Source organism: Balaenoptera ricei, chromosome X (assembly GCF_028023285.1).
Source record: "Balaenoptera ricei isolate mBalRic1 chromosome X, mBalRic1.hap2, whole genome shotgun sequence".
NCBI lineage: Eukaryota > Metazoa > Chordata > Mammalia > Artiodactyla > Balaenopteridae > Balaenoptera > Balaenoptera ricei.
In genome coordinates, this window is record NC_082660.1 from 7,866,737 (window position 1) to 7,881,911 (window position 15,175).

The 15,175-nt window shown below is 42.7% G+C and overlaps 1 protein-coding gene across 2 annotated transcripts in view; it reads left to right on the plus strand.

Annotated features, from left to right (window-relative positions):
- CLCN4 (chloride voltage-gated channel 4) overlaps positions 1 to 15,175 on the plus strand; it is an 87,390-nt gene that overhangs the window by 50,165 nt on the left and 22,050 nt on the right. For both annotated transcript variants that reach the window (XM_059910800.1, XM_059910801.1), the window contains exons 4-5: positions 279 to 466; positions 8,650 to 8,772. In XM_059910800.1, coding sequence (XP_059766783.1) covers positions 279 to 466; positions 8,650 to 8,772 — 311 coding nt within the window. The remainder of the gene's footprint in view (positions 1 to 278; positions 467 to 8,649; positions 8,773 to 15,175) is intronic.

Here is a 15,175-nt window from a genome sequence, read left to right on the forward strand (position 1 = left end):
CGGCCGTCCCTCTGAGTGGCAGCCCGGGGCACGGGCACCGCCGCCTGGCCCTCCGGGCGCACGTGCTGCCCTGGCCCACGCCGGCCGTCCCTCTGAGTGGCAGCCCGGGGCACGGGCACCTCCGCCTGGCCCTCCGGGCGCACGTGCTGCCCTGGCCCACGCCGGCCGTCCCTCTGAGTGGCAGCCCGGGGCACGGGCACCGCCGCCTGGCCCTCCGGGCGCACGTGCTGCCCTGGCCCACGCCGGCCGTCCCTCTGAGTGGCTCTCGCTGCTTCCAGGCACCCTGGCCGGGGTCATCGATCTTGCCGTCGACTGGATGACAGACCTGAAGGAGGGCATCTGCCTGTCGGCCTTCTGGTACAGCCACGAGCAGTGCTGCTGGACTTCCAATGAGACCACGTTTGAGGACAGGGACAAGTGTCCACTGTGGCAGAAGTGGTCGGAGCTGCTGGTGAAACAGTCGGAGGTGGGTGCAGGGGCGGGTCCTGGCTGGGAGCCCCGTGGCTGGTGTGGGGGGACGGCTGGGAGCCCCGTGGCTGGTGCGGGGGGACGTCCGAGCTCTCACCTTGCAGCGTCTGTCCTGACCGTCGTCGTGGCTACTACGAGTGCCACTTGCCGCTTGGCTTTTTCTAGCTCTAGGGTTCAAACTTCACTTGGAAAATCCTTTCCCACTATTTCATGTGCACGATGTATGTATTTTCTTTAAAGCCTTTTGTTTGGCTTTATTTTTCTTACTGAGAGTGATCTCTTGATCATGCTGAAGAAATAGGGTTGATTTTTATACCTTCTGATTGAGAAGAAAAGATGTTACTATTTTTTAATAACAGCTTTAGTGAGACATAATCCATATTCCATGGGGTGTACCCATTAACGGGTACAATACGATGGCTTTTAGGATATTCACAGAGTTGTGCCACCATCGCCCCGATCTAATTTTAGAACTTTTTTTTTTTAACTTTTTTTTTTTTTATTCAAACAGAAAGTCACAAAAATTATAATCAACCTCATCAGTTCACTCAGTCCCATGTAATTAATTTTTTTTTATCTTGATCTTTTGTTAGCACTTTTATGAGTTCATCAGTTTTCCATTAGAGTTCTGAAAATGCTTATTCATTCAGTTCAGCAGTACAGTTACCAGAAACCTGTACTTGTCAGAGTCTTTTCCATGAATTCCTTGAAGATGAAACCCTTTTATAGGAACATTTTTGCAAAAGCGTCAGAGTAAACCCAGAACTGTCTGTAAATGACAAAAGACTTAAAAATGACCTCGGTTAAAGATTTGATGAAAGTTCGTAATAATGCAATTGACAAGGAAATTTAGTTATTTCTGAGATATACATTTTAAAGTAATAACTAGAATTATGACTTATAACATTATACCAGAACATATAAGATTTTTAGGAATTTCATGTAATGTCTGAAACATTTATATTAACAAATTTCCATACAAATAACCCAAAGAAAGTTTAGTATTAGTTTGTTTGTTTTTTTATACAGCAGGTTCTTATTAGTCATCAATTTTATACACATCAGTGTATACATGTCAATCCCAATCGCCCAATTCAGCACACCACCATCCCCACCCCACCGCGGTTTTCCCCCCTTGGTGTCCATACGTTTGTCCTCTACATCTGTGTCTCAACTTCTGCCCTGCAAACCGGTTCATCTGTACCATTTTTCTAGGTTCCACATATATGCATTAATATACGATATTTGTTTTTCTCTTTCTGACTAACTTCACTCTGTATGACAGTCTCTAGATCCATCCACATCTCAACAAATGACTCAATTTCGTTCCTTTTTTGGCTGAGTAATATTCCATTGTACATATGTACCACACCTTCTTTATCCATTCGTCTGTCGATGAACATTTAGGTTGCTTCCATGACCTGCTGTAAATAGTGCTGCAGTGAACATTGGGGTGCATGTGTCTTTTTGAATCATGGTTTTCTCTGGGTATATGCCCAGTAGTGGGATTGCTGGATCATATGGTAATTCTATTTTTAGTTTTTTAAGGAACCTCCATACTGTTCTCTATAGTGGCTGTATCAATTTACATTCCCACCAACAGTGCAAGAGGGTTCCCTTTTCTCCACACCCTCTCCAGCATTTGTTGTTTGTAGATTTTCTGATGATGCCCATTCTAACTGGTGTGAGGTGATACCTCACTGTAGTTTTAATTTGCATTTCTCTAATAATTAGTCACGTTGAGCAGCTTTTCATGTGCTTCTTGGCCATCTGTATGTCTTCTTTGAAGAAATGTCTATTTAGGTCTTCTGCCAATTTTTGGATTGGGTTGCTTGTTTCTTTAATATTGAGCTGCATGAGCTGTTTATATATTTTGGAGATTAATCCTTTGTCCGTTGATTCGTTTGCAAATATTTTCTCCCATTCTGAGGGTTGTCTTCGTCTTGTTTATAGTTTCCTTTGCTGTGCAAAAGCTTTGAAGTTTCATTAGGTCCCGCTCGTTTATTTTTGTTTTTATTTCCATTACTCTAGGAGGTGGATCAAAAAAGATCTTGCTGTGATTTATGTCAAAGAGTGTTCTTCCTGTTTTCCTCTAAGAGTTTTATAGTGTCCGGTCTTACATTTAGTTCTCAAATCCATTTTGAGTTTATTTTTGTGTATGGTGTTAGGGAGTGTTCTAATTTCATTCTTTTACATGTAGCTGTCCAGTTTTCCCAGCACCACTTATTGAAGAGACTGTCTTTTCTCCATTGTATATCTTTGCCTCCTTTGTCATAGATTAGTTGACCATAGGTGGGTTTATCTCTGGGCTTTCTATCTTGTTCCATTGATCTATGTTTCTGTTTTTGTGCCAGTACCATATTGTCTTGATTACTGTAGCTTTGTAGTATAGTCTGAAGTCAGGGAGCCTGATTCCTCCAGCTCCGTTTTTTTTCCCTCAAGACTGCTTTGGCTATTTGGGGTCTTTTGTGTCTCCATACATATTTTAAGATGATTTGTTGTAGTTCCGTAAAAAATGCCATTGGTAATTTGATAGGGATTGCTTTGAATCTGTAGATTGCTTTGGGTAGTATAGTCATTTTCACAATATTGATTCTTCCAATCCAAGAACATGGTATCTCTCTCCATCTGTTGGTATCATCTTTACTTTCTTTCATCAGTGTCTTATAGTTTTCTGCATACAGGTCTTTTGTCTCCCTAGGTAGGTTTGTTCCTAGGTATTTTATTCTTTTTGTTGCAGTGGTAAATGGGAGTGTTTCCTTAATTTCTCTTTCAGATTTTTCATCCTTAGTGTATAGGAATGCAAGAGATTTCTGTGCATTGATTTTGTATCCTGCAACTTTACCAAATTTATTGATTAGCTCTAGTAGTTTTCTGGTGGCATTTTTAGGATTCTCTATGTAGAGTGTCATGTCATCTGCAAACAGTGACAGTTTTACTTCTTCTTTTCCAATTTGTATTCCTTTTATTTCTTTTTCTTCTCTGATTGCCGTGGCTAGGCCTTCCAAAACTATGTTGAATAATAGTGGTGAGAGTGGACATCCTTGTCTCGTTCCTGATCTTAGAGGAAATGCTTTCAGTTTTTCACCATTGAGAATGATGTTTGCTGTGGGTTTGTCGTGTGTGGCCTTTATTATGTTGAGGTAGGTTCCCTCTATGCCCACTTTCTGGAGAGTTTTTATCATAAATGGGTGTTGAATTTTGTCAAAAGCTTTTTCTGCATCTATTGAGATGATCATATGGTTTTTATTCTTCACTTTGTTAATATGGTGTATCACATTGATTGATTTGCATTTATTGAAGAATCCTTGCATCCCTGGGGTAAATCCCACTTGATCATGGTGTATGGTCCTTTTAATGTGTTGTTGGATTCTGTTTGGTAGTATTTTGTTGAGGATTTTTGCATCTATATTCATCAGTGATATTGGTCTGTACTTTTCTTTTTTTGTAGTATCTTTGTCTGGTTTTGGTATCAGAGTGATGGTGGCTTCATAGAAAGAGTTTGGGAGTGTTCCTTCCTCTGCAATTTTTTGGAAGAGTTTGAGAAGGATGGGTGTTAGCTCTTCTCTAAATGTTTGATAGAATTCACCTGTGAAGCCATCTGTTCCTGGACTTTTGTTTGTTGGAAGATTTTTAATCACAGTTTCAATTTCATTACTTGTGATTGGTCTGTTCATATTTTCTGTTTCTTCCTGGTTCAGTCTTGGAAGGTTATACCTTTCTAAGAATTTGTCCATTTCTTCCAGGTTGTCCGTTTTATTGGCATAGAGTTGCTTGTAGTAGTCTCTTAGAATGCTTTGTATTTCTGCGATGTCTGTTGTAACTTCTCCTTTTTCATTGCTAATTTTATTGATTTGAGCCCTCTCCCTCTTTTTCTTGATGAGTCTGGCTAATGGTTTATCAATTTTGTTTATCTTCTCAAAGAACCAGCTTTTAGTTTTATTGATCTTTGCTATTGTTTTCTTTGTTTCTATTTCATTTATTTCTGCTCTGATCGTTATGATTTCTTTCCTTCTGCTAACTTTGGGTTTTGTTTTTTCTTCTTTCTCTAGTTCCTGTAGGTGTAAGGTTAGATTGTTTACTTGAGATTTTTCTTGTTTCTTGAGGTAGGCTTGTATAGCTATAAACTTCCCTCTTAGAACTGCTTTTGCTGCATCCCATAGGTTTTGGATCGTCGTGTTTTCGTTGTCATTTGTCTCTAGGTATTTTTTGATTTCCTCTTTGATTTCTTCAGTGATCTCTTGGTTATTTAGTAACGTATTGTTTAGCCTCCATGTGTTTGTGTTTTTTACGTTTTTTTCCCTGTAATTCATTTCTAATCTCATAGCCTTGTGGTCAGAAAAGATGCTTGATATGATTTCAATTTTCTTAAATTTACTGAGGCTTGATTTGTGACCGAGGATGTGATCTATCCTGGAGGATGTTCCATGCGCACTTGAGAAGAAAGTGTAATCTGCTGTTTTTGGATGGAATGTCCTATAAATATCAATTAAATCTATCTGGTCTATTGTGTCATTTAAAGCTTCTGTTTCCTTATTAATTTTCTCTTTGGATGATCTTTCCATTGGTGTAAGTGAGGTGTTAAAGTCCCCCACTAATACTGTGTTACTGTTGATTTCCTGTTTTATAGCTGTTAGCAGTTGCCTTATGTATTGAGGTGCTCCTATGTTGGGTGCATACATATTTATAATTGTTATATCTTCTTCTTGGATTGATCCCTTGATCATTATGTAGTGTCTTTCCTTGTCTCTTGTAACATTCTTTATTTTAAAGTCTATTTTATCTGATATGAGTATAGCTACTCCAGCTTTCTTTTGATTTCCATTTGCGTGTAATATCTTTTTCCATCCCCTCACTTTCAGTCTGTATGTGTCCCTAGGTCTGAAGTGGGTCTCTTGTAGACAGCATATATATGGGTCTTGTTTTTGTATCCATTCAACAAGCCTGTGTCTTTTGGTTGGAGCATTTAATCCATTCATGTTTAGGGTAATTATCGATATGTATGTTCCTGTTACCATTTTCTTAAATTGTTTTGGGTTTGTTTGTGTAGGTCCTTTCCTTCTCTTGTGTTTCCCACTTAGAGAAGTTCCTTTAGCATTTGTTGTAGAGCTGGTTTGGTGGTGCTGAATTCTCTTAGCTTTTGCTTGTCTCTAAAGCTTTTGATTTCTCCATCGAATCTGAATGAGATCCTTGCCGGGTAGAGTAATCTTGGTTGTAGGTTCTTCCCTTTCATCACTTTAAGTATATCATGCCACTCCCTTCTGGCTTGTAGAGTTTCTGCTGAGAAATCAGCTGTTAACCATATGGGAGTTCCCTTTTATGTTATTTGTCATTTTTCCCTTACTGCTTTCAATAATTTTTCTTTGTCTTTAATTTTTGCCACTTTGATTACTATGTGTCTCGGCGTGTTTCTCCTTGGGTTTATCCTGTATGGGACTCTCTGCGCTTCCTGGACTTGGGTGGCTATTTCCTTTCCCATGTTAGGGAAGTTTTCGACTATAATCTCTTCAAATATTTTCTCTGGTCCTTTCTCTCTCTCTTCTCCTTCTGGGACCCCTCTAATGTGAATGTTGTTGCGTTTAATGTTGTCCCAGAGGTCTCTTAGGCTGTCTTCATTTCTTTTCATTCTTTTTTCTTTAGTCTGTTCCACTGCAGTGAATTCCACCATTCTGTCTTCCAGGTCACTTAACCGTTCTTCTGCCTCAGTTATTCTGCTATTGATTCCTTCTGGTGTAGTTTTCATGTCAGTTATTGTATTGTTCCTCTCTGTTTGTTTGTTCTTTAATTCTTCTAGGTCTTTGTTAAACATTTCTTGCATCTTCTCGATCTTTGCCTCCATTCTTTTTCTGAGGTCCTGGATCATCTTCACTATCATTATTCTGAATTCTTTTTCTGGAAGGTTGCCTATCTCCACTTCATTTAGTTGTTTTTCTGGGGTTTTATCTTGTTCCTTCATCTGGTACATAGCCCTCTGCCTTTTCATCTTGTCTGTCTTTCTGTGAATGTCTAGAACATTTTTATCACCCCCAAAGAATCCTTGTACCCATCGGCAGTCACTCCCCATTTCCCCCCAAGTTTGCCAGCCCTAGGCAACCACGAATCTACTTTCTTGTCTCTGCAGATTCCCCTGTTCTGGACAGTTCATGTAAATGGAATCATACAATCCGTGGACTTTTGTGTCTGGCTTCATTCACTTAGTGTAATGTCTTCCAAGTTCGTTCGTGTCGTAGCATAGATTGGTACTTTACTCCTTTTCATGGCCAAATAACATTCCATTGTCTGGATAGACCACATTTCATTTCTCCACTCAGCTGAGGAACACGGGTTGCTTCCACTTTTGTGCTATTATGAATGATTTTGCTTTGAATGTTTGTCTACAGGTTTTTGTGTGGACATATGTTTTCATTTGGGTAGATACCTAGGAGGGGAATTGCTGGGTCACATGGCAACTCTATATTTAACCTTTTGAGGAGCTGCCAGACTCTCTTCCAGAGCGGCTGCACCACTTGAGATTCCAGCAGCAGTGTATGTGGGTTCCAGTTTCCCCACATCCTCACCGACCCCAGTTGTTATCTGGTTTGGATTATAGCCCTCCTAGCAGGTGTGAAGTGCTATCTCATTGTGGATTAAGTTATCATCTTCCAATGCATCTTAGGAACACATTACAGAGGATGTTTGTGGGCTTTCCGTGATGGGAATATCCCAGGCCCAGGGGATGCAGCAGTGAAGCACAGACCAGGCGCTTGCCTTCATGGCACTCCAAGCTTCAGATCCACATACAAATCTTAGTTGGGGTAAAGGGTTAATTTCTACCCAAATTCAGTGGTTACCACGGTGACTATGGGTCATCGCCAGATCAGAAGCCCAGGTGAGGGGGAGTTAGTTGCCAAGATGCACATTAGGCGTAGTGTGAGGACCATTTCAAGCTAGAACTCTTCTTGGAAGATAGACGTAATCCCTTTATTCTCCTCCTCCCTCTCCCACTCTCTTGCCCGATTGACTTAATGCAGCTCAAGACATTTGGAATGCACTTTGCCATTTGCTAAACCTCTTTCTCTGTGGAGTTGAAAATTAATTCCTTCAAATCTCAGAAGTAGACCGGGATCTTGAAATCTCACATGTTCTCAGTGCTCTCCATTACTTCCAAAAATAAATTCTCTGCTTGAGTTGATGGAGGTGGGCAGGCAGAATTGGCTGGGCGCCATGTTTGATTTCTTCTCTCCTACTTTGGGGGGAAATATGGCCGTCTAGCTTTTCAACCATTTCTAAGATTTATACTTTGATTCAAAGAATTACTGTTAGCAAGGGTGAGACGTTATTTTTAGTCTCAAAAGAGTCCATTTTTCACTAGGTGAAATGTATTCCTCCGTCTGATTTCTCACCACATAGGGTGTGAATATCTGTGACTGTTAAGGCTAGAGCCGCCTCCTGGAGCGTGTTTTTGCATTTTACAGGCACACATGTGGCCGTGCCCACAGCCTGGCTTGTAGGTGCCCTCCTGTTCCCCCTCCGTCACGTGAGGCATCCAGATGGTGGCAAGAAGCTGAGGGCTGGGGAATCGTGGTCTCCGCCCACAGACCAGGTCCTCAGCCTCAGAGACGCCAGACTGTGTGTTTGGTTCAGGAAGTGTTCCGCACACATCAGATAATTTGGAATATTGGGGCGGGGCCTGAGACTCTGCATTTCCAGCCCACGCCCAGGTGATGCTATGCTGCCGGCCCAGGGACCACACCTGGGTAGCAGTATTCTAAAGTGCAGTTTCCACACTTCCTCACTGGCAGGGCAGCTGCGTGCTGCGGCGTGGATGTGGCTTTCATGAAAGCAAAGAGGCTGATCCACCGTAGACGAGACCAAACAAAACTTCCTCGGGGCTCGAAGGCAGAATTTTCTGTTACACCTTTCATTAACTTGAGGGCCCGGAGCGATTAAAACCAAGCCTCATTCACAGTTGCTATGACTGCTGAGACCTTACCTGGTAGAAGGTGTGCGTACACAGCTCCCGGAGAAGCAGCCGGCGCCGTGTGTGTGTGAACCGACTGTAGCAGTAGCAGCAGCTGATGAAGCCAACCCTGCCTCTTCGCTGACACAGGACCCGGAGAGAAGCTGCCTGGCGGAGGGGCAGGCGCGTCGCTCGGTTCTGCGGTGGCTCACGTGTTCTTTCTTGTTCTGTGTCTTGTTTAGGGTGCCAGCGCTTACATTCTGAATTACCTAATGTACATCCTGTGGGCGTTGCTGTTTGCGTTTTTGGCCGTCTCCCTGGTACGAGTATTTGCGCCATACGCCTGTGGCTCTGGTATACCCGAGGTGAGTGGGGGCTGAATGAATTTCTTTTGTGCCAATAATAAGAATAGCAAATACTTACGTGGCACTTCTGTGCTAAGCACGGTTCCAAGCACTGGACATCTGTTCACTCATTTAGTCCTCACAGGGAGCCTATGAGGTAGGTTATTCTTCATTTGACGGTTGGGGAAACTGAGGCACAGAGAGGGTAAGTAACTTGCCCAAGGTCACTAAGCCGGTGAGCTGGGAGTCAAATCCAGCTGTCTGGCTTTGTGCTCTGTTGCTTCTGAGATGCTTAAATTCTTGTCTTACAAACGAGGCATAACTCTTAAAGCCTGTGGAATCAGAGTTCATTAACCACACACACAAGCGTGGCACTCTGGTAACTCATAAGTGCGTCTATGATAGAACGTGAAAGAGGACAACAGTGGAGGTTTACTGCTCAGAAAGCTTACTGATGAGTGAACTCCCTCGCCACGTTTTGCTCTTCTGGTGACAGTGTAAAAGCAATCTTTAAAAAATGAATTCCACGTTCAGTACATGCGCCGTGAATGCACCCTTGTGGGTTCAGAGTTCTTATAAATATTTTTCAGCACTTTCTTGTAACCAGAGTATGAGGGAAATGACCTCATCGATCAGGAGGAATGCCCAAGACCAAACTTCAAACCAAGGAGATCTGCTGCGTTAGAATAATGATACTTGAGCAAATTCCCAAAAAACCCAGACAGTAAAACTTTTAGCCAGAAATCATTTTAAAAGCTCTTAGATGATCATTCTAATCAGTGCTGTTCCATTCTCCTTCAAGTTGGTGCTTCAGCAGTGCCCGTAGACGGCGGAGATGCTGAGTTTATAAAGATGTGAGCGGTCATGGCAGTGGACCCACGCTCTTTGGCGATGTCACCAACACCGCCGCTGGTCTGGGCAGTTCATGCAAAGGGCTGGGGTAATTAAAGGATCATCGAAAGGGAAGCTCAACATTGTCTTGATCCAGGAAAAGATAAAAAAAAAAGACTATTTCATGCTGAACTTTGGATGGTTTATATGAACATGTTGCTGCAGGAGCCTGAAAAATAAGCTGCAATACCATCCTGTTTCCTTGGTACAGCCAGTGCTGCTCTAAGGCACCATATGCATTCCTAAAAATCACAAAACTGCATCATCAAAACCACAGAGCTTGTGGGGAAGATGGGGCTAGGGGCACAGCACTCAGAAACTTCACTGGTGACACATAAAAAAGATGGGAACCTCATAAAAGCAGTAGCAGAGTTAGACGCACGTTAAATGGTTAAGAAATGTATGAATACTCCCCTAGTGCATGCGTGAGCTGGGAGTCGCCTGAGACGTGTGCCTGTGTGCATTTTGTGTATCCCTGCACGGCTCGATTCGCAGCTGCAGTTTTCTGCCTTGTGTTTCTCCCAGATGAAATTGTGCAGAAACAGATGCGAAATTGGCATTATGCTCAAGTTCTGCCCTGACGCATGAATCACACTGGAACAAATTTGGGTTTATCCAAACAAGTGTTCGGGCAGAACTGACTGCGTTTTATTGGATATCGGAGACCGAAGGCACCCGGGACACTAAAAAGAACAGATTACTGTTGGCATCTCAGTTTCTGATCGCAATGCCCAACAGCAGGCGCTTTTGGACTCAAGCCGCCTATCAAAATAAGGAGATGGCCAGTGGGGAACTGGTGGGAAATTTAAAGCAGCAATAAAAGATGTGGGGGGCAATACCATCTTCCCCTTCCAAGAACCAGAGCTGCGTGGCTCAGCTCGTAGACAGACAGGGAACCCTATCTGGGAGGGGCTGGCTGGACCTGGTCTTCGTCCAAAGCAGGCATCTTTATTTGTGACAGCTGAACTCAAAAGGAATAAACTACTGAGTTGAGCATTGTTTCCCGTGTGACAAAGTGCAAGGAACACATTGATGTGGATAAAACTCAAAAAAGCGGTATCAAGTGAAAAAAGTAAGTTGCAGAAGAATATCTAAATAAAGTATGAATCTATTTCTGTAGAGTCCCTAAAACAGCCAAAATGAAACAAGCATACTGTTTAGTGATACACATATGTGCTAAAGCTATAAAGAAGGGCAAGGGAATGATTGGAGAGGGGAGGAGGAAGGTTCCACTGAGGAAGCAAACACAGGGCTTTCAAAGGTACCTGCTCTTCTGTCCTGAACTTGGTAGTGGGTACATGGTAGTGGGTACATGAATATGCTTTCAGCCATATATAATATGTAACAGATTCATGTCTCTATTTATAAAAGAGTTCACAATAATCTTTTCAAGTATCAGGAGCCCAATGGAGATTTTATAATTAAGCTTTGGTTATTATGACTCAGTAGTAGGAAATTTTCCCTGTTATTACAGTAGAGCTTGAAATTCCTAACCTAAGGGTGCAATACCTACCCCAGTTCTTGGAGGAGAGGGGCAGAGTGAAAAGTAAGTGCAAATAAGTAGTTCCTGGATATAAAGAATGTCCTTCCAGTTAAAACCCAATGGACCATGCAAACAGCTCTACTCAGTTTGAGATACAGGGCTGTTCTTCACTGCAGGAAAGATACTAAATGAGATCTTTAGAAAATACACTTCCCATGGTAGGAGGTGATCTGCCGTAAGCTGTTCCTGGTGTACAGTGTCGCAACAAACTTTGAACGCAGTGCACTTCTGCACAGTTTAAAAATCACTCATCCTTTGTAATGTTTGCTTCTGAAACATTTAGATTACTTTGGATGACAATGTTGCTGACCAGGATTCTTGACCGCCTTAATCAATAGAAATTGATCAGAGGCCAGGCAAGAAATTCAGGCAAGGCTTTACTGGGGCCTGAGCTGCAGCAGGCCGGGAGGGAGAACAAGTAACAGGTTCCTTTGCTGGCCTACTTGCTGGGGGGCAAGGCGAGCTGGTTCCTTATATGCGGTGAGGGTAGGGGTGTGTCCAGGGGTCGGGCCAGAGGAGTTGCTTAGGTGGTCTGCCCACCCCTTTGGTGGTGTTGAGTGCAGGGGGCATGCGCAGTGACCTGCTTTTGCTCCAGGCTCTTCAGAAGTGGCAGTGGGGCTCTTTGGTCTCTTTGTATCTTGTTGTCCAGAATTTGCCCCAACTGGGCACGCATGCAGTTACTTTTAGTCCCTTATAGTTTCTTTGTATTTTGTTGATAGATGTTTGTCCAGGTGCAAGCATTACAGCAGTGCAGCAGAGGGTCCCAGGTCCCAGCCAGTGTCAAAAATTCCTTTGAAACATTAAAAAGAATACAAATTTAGAGACCATTTTTTTTCTGTGTAATAAATGCTCTTGTATTAGCCCTACAAAGCACATTTAAAAGTGCACACTAGTTCTTGGGCTTCAGAACTTAGAGCGAACTGGGCAAGGATGACTACTACTGTCTGCTTCATTCATAGAACCACTGTGGACCGTATAAGAAATCATGTCCTCCTAGGGACATCCCTGGTGGCGCAGTGGTTAAGAATCCGCCTGTCAATGCAGGGGACACGGGTTTGAGCCCTGGTCCGGGAAGATCCCACATGCCGCGGAGCAGCTAAGCCCGTGCGCCACAACTACTGAGCCTATGCTCTAGAGCACACAAGCCACAACTACTGAGCCTGCGTGCCACAACTACTGAAGCCCGCACGCCTAGAGCCTGTGCTCCACAACAAGAGAAGCCACTGCAATGAGAAGCCCGCGCACTGCAACGAAGAGTAACCACCGTTCACCCCGCAACTAGAGAAAACCCGCACGCAGCAACGAAGACCCAACGCAGCCTAATAAATTAATTAATTAATTAAAGAAAAGAAAAGAAATCATGTCCTCCTAGAACTTACTTTGAGTTGATGTTTCAGTTCTATACAATGTGAACTCTCTCACAAATATTTATTTGCCAGAGAGGTTTTAAAGTTACCACCATCAAGTCACAAATGTGCTGCAATACATCGCCTTAAAGCCCTGCTTGATTCAGTCTCTGTTGATCCAAATTAAAGCAAGCGATTGGATTTTGGCATCTACTGGGAATGAATTTGCCTTCTTTAGTCCCTAATTTGATCATGACAATTTTATAAAGTCATTTCAGAGAATTACAAAATACCTCTTACATTGTTCAATTCACCACATGTCATGGCTGGCAAAGGCTCAGGTAATTTAGATGCTTGTAATTTTCTAAATGGTATTACGCTCTTCAACTGTACCCTGGGGTCCAAATCCACATTAACTAACTGACAAAAAATTATAGATAATTTTATTCTAGGCAACACAAAAGGGCAGGATTGTGGCAGGCATAATAAAACGTCCCTTAAATAAAGGGATCTGAGATCCCCAGAGCACAGGCTCAAATAGGCCCACTAGCACTAGTTAAAGACCAGTTTAACCACTGCTAGTTTGTCTGCCTTTAGGAAGGAGCTTAGTGAGTTCTTTCGAACGGATGCCCACACGCTCGCTCACTGTTGGTCTTTCTCCTTGAATTAAGAAACAGATCTCTATCAAGAACTCCTGAGATGAAAATGGTCCAGTCACACCCCTGTAAAATTGCTAGGATTAGTTCACTTCACGACCGTCTCCAAATCATCACAGGTGACATGATGCCAGAGAGCGTTTCAGGACCGCCCTTAAATACAGAGGAATTAGGAATAGCTGTACTGCTCTTCTCAGGATGAGAGCAGTGCTTCTCTACCTGGACTGCATTTTAGAATCACCTGGGGAGGCTGTAAACCTCCTATGCCCAGGATACACCTCAGACCAGTTGCATCAGATCTCGGGGCGGGGGGATACCTCGTCCTCACTGGTGCCTGATTCTCCAGGTGATACCACGGAGTGCCGGTGGAGAAGGATTGTAATAGCTACGTGAGAAACTGATCTCTTGGCGCCCACTGGGAGGCTCTTTGACATTATGTAAACATCCTGACCGTGACAGGAGCTGAGACTGTCCCATTATGTATTATACAATGGGAAAACGGATACTGACCATGAATTTCATTAGCTGACTCACTCAGTGTCTAATAAATCTCTGATTACAGGCTTGTAAATTGCTAGCTGGGCAGTAAACATTCACTCCATTTCAGCCAGTCGCGGGAGAGGTTGAAGGTAAAATGTTACTTACCCATTGGTGATGCTTCCATATCCAGAAGAACCCTGTTTTGGGGGAAGAGGACTCCAGTAGATGAAGTTAATCACTGAGATTGGCACCCCGTTGAATTCTAGAAGCGTTACGTCCATGACACTCTCTCACCCTGTCACATCTCACCCCTCCCCCTCCCCATATCCTCAAGTCCATTCTCTAGTAGGTCTGTGTCTTTATTCCCGTCTTGCCACTGGGTTCTTCATGACCTTTTTTTTTTTTTTTTTTTCTTAGATTCCATATATATGTGTCATGGACATATATACACTACCAAATGTAAAATAGATAGCTAGTGGGAAGCAGCCGCATAGCACAGGGAGATCAGCTCGGTGCTTTGTGACCACCTAGAGGGGTGGGATAGGGAGGGTGGGAGGGAGGGAGATGCAAGAGGGAAGAGATATGGGAACATATGTATATGCATAACTGATTCACTTTGTTATAAAGCAGAAACTAACACACCATTGTAAAGCAATTATACTCCAATAAAGATGTTTAAAAAATAAAAAATAAAAAAAAATAAAAGCATTATGCAAATTCACATACACCTTTAGGGAGAAAGCCATTATTTGGCGTTTACAAAATGTCGCAGGTCTGAAAGTGGTGCACGAGTCAGCTCTATCTGTAGTCAAAGTACTTTTCAGGACAAGAGGGCAAGATTCAACGGAAGGGAAGGGGTTGCCACGGATTCAGATACCCTTACATCCCCCAAGAGTGCGTTATTAGAATGTTGAGCATCTTCTTTTTCCAATATTGTATTAAGAATATTTTCAAACATACAGGAAAGTCGAAAGAATTGGACAGTAAACACCCATATACCCCTGGCCTGCATCAGGGGTTGGCAAACTTTTCCGATAAAGGAGAGTCAATATTTTGGGCTTTGTGAGTCAAGAGGCAAAACTGAGGAACTATTCTCACTAAAAGGCTAGTAGTCTTGTTTACATATTACATTTAGAAACATTAAAAGCACTCTTAGCTCGTGTGTCATACACAACAGGCCGTGGGCTGGATTTGGCCCATGGGCCATAGTTTGCCGACCCTGATCTGAAGTGCAATTGATATTTTGTTGTATTTGCTTTGTCACATAGCCAGCCAGATGTCCCTTTATCTTGGCCATCTTTCAGTAGTGAAATATTAACAGTTAAAATCAATAGATACACGTATCTTTTCAACACAACAGAGGGTAAAATGCACAGGATAAATGCCATAAATAAAATGAGACTCTGATAATTACTTATTCAGTCCTCGTTACGATCTCTCATTACTCTTGGAATTATTAAGATTTACTATGCTTTGAAATTGTTTCAGGGTTCCATTAATATATAAAA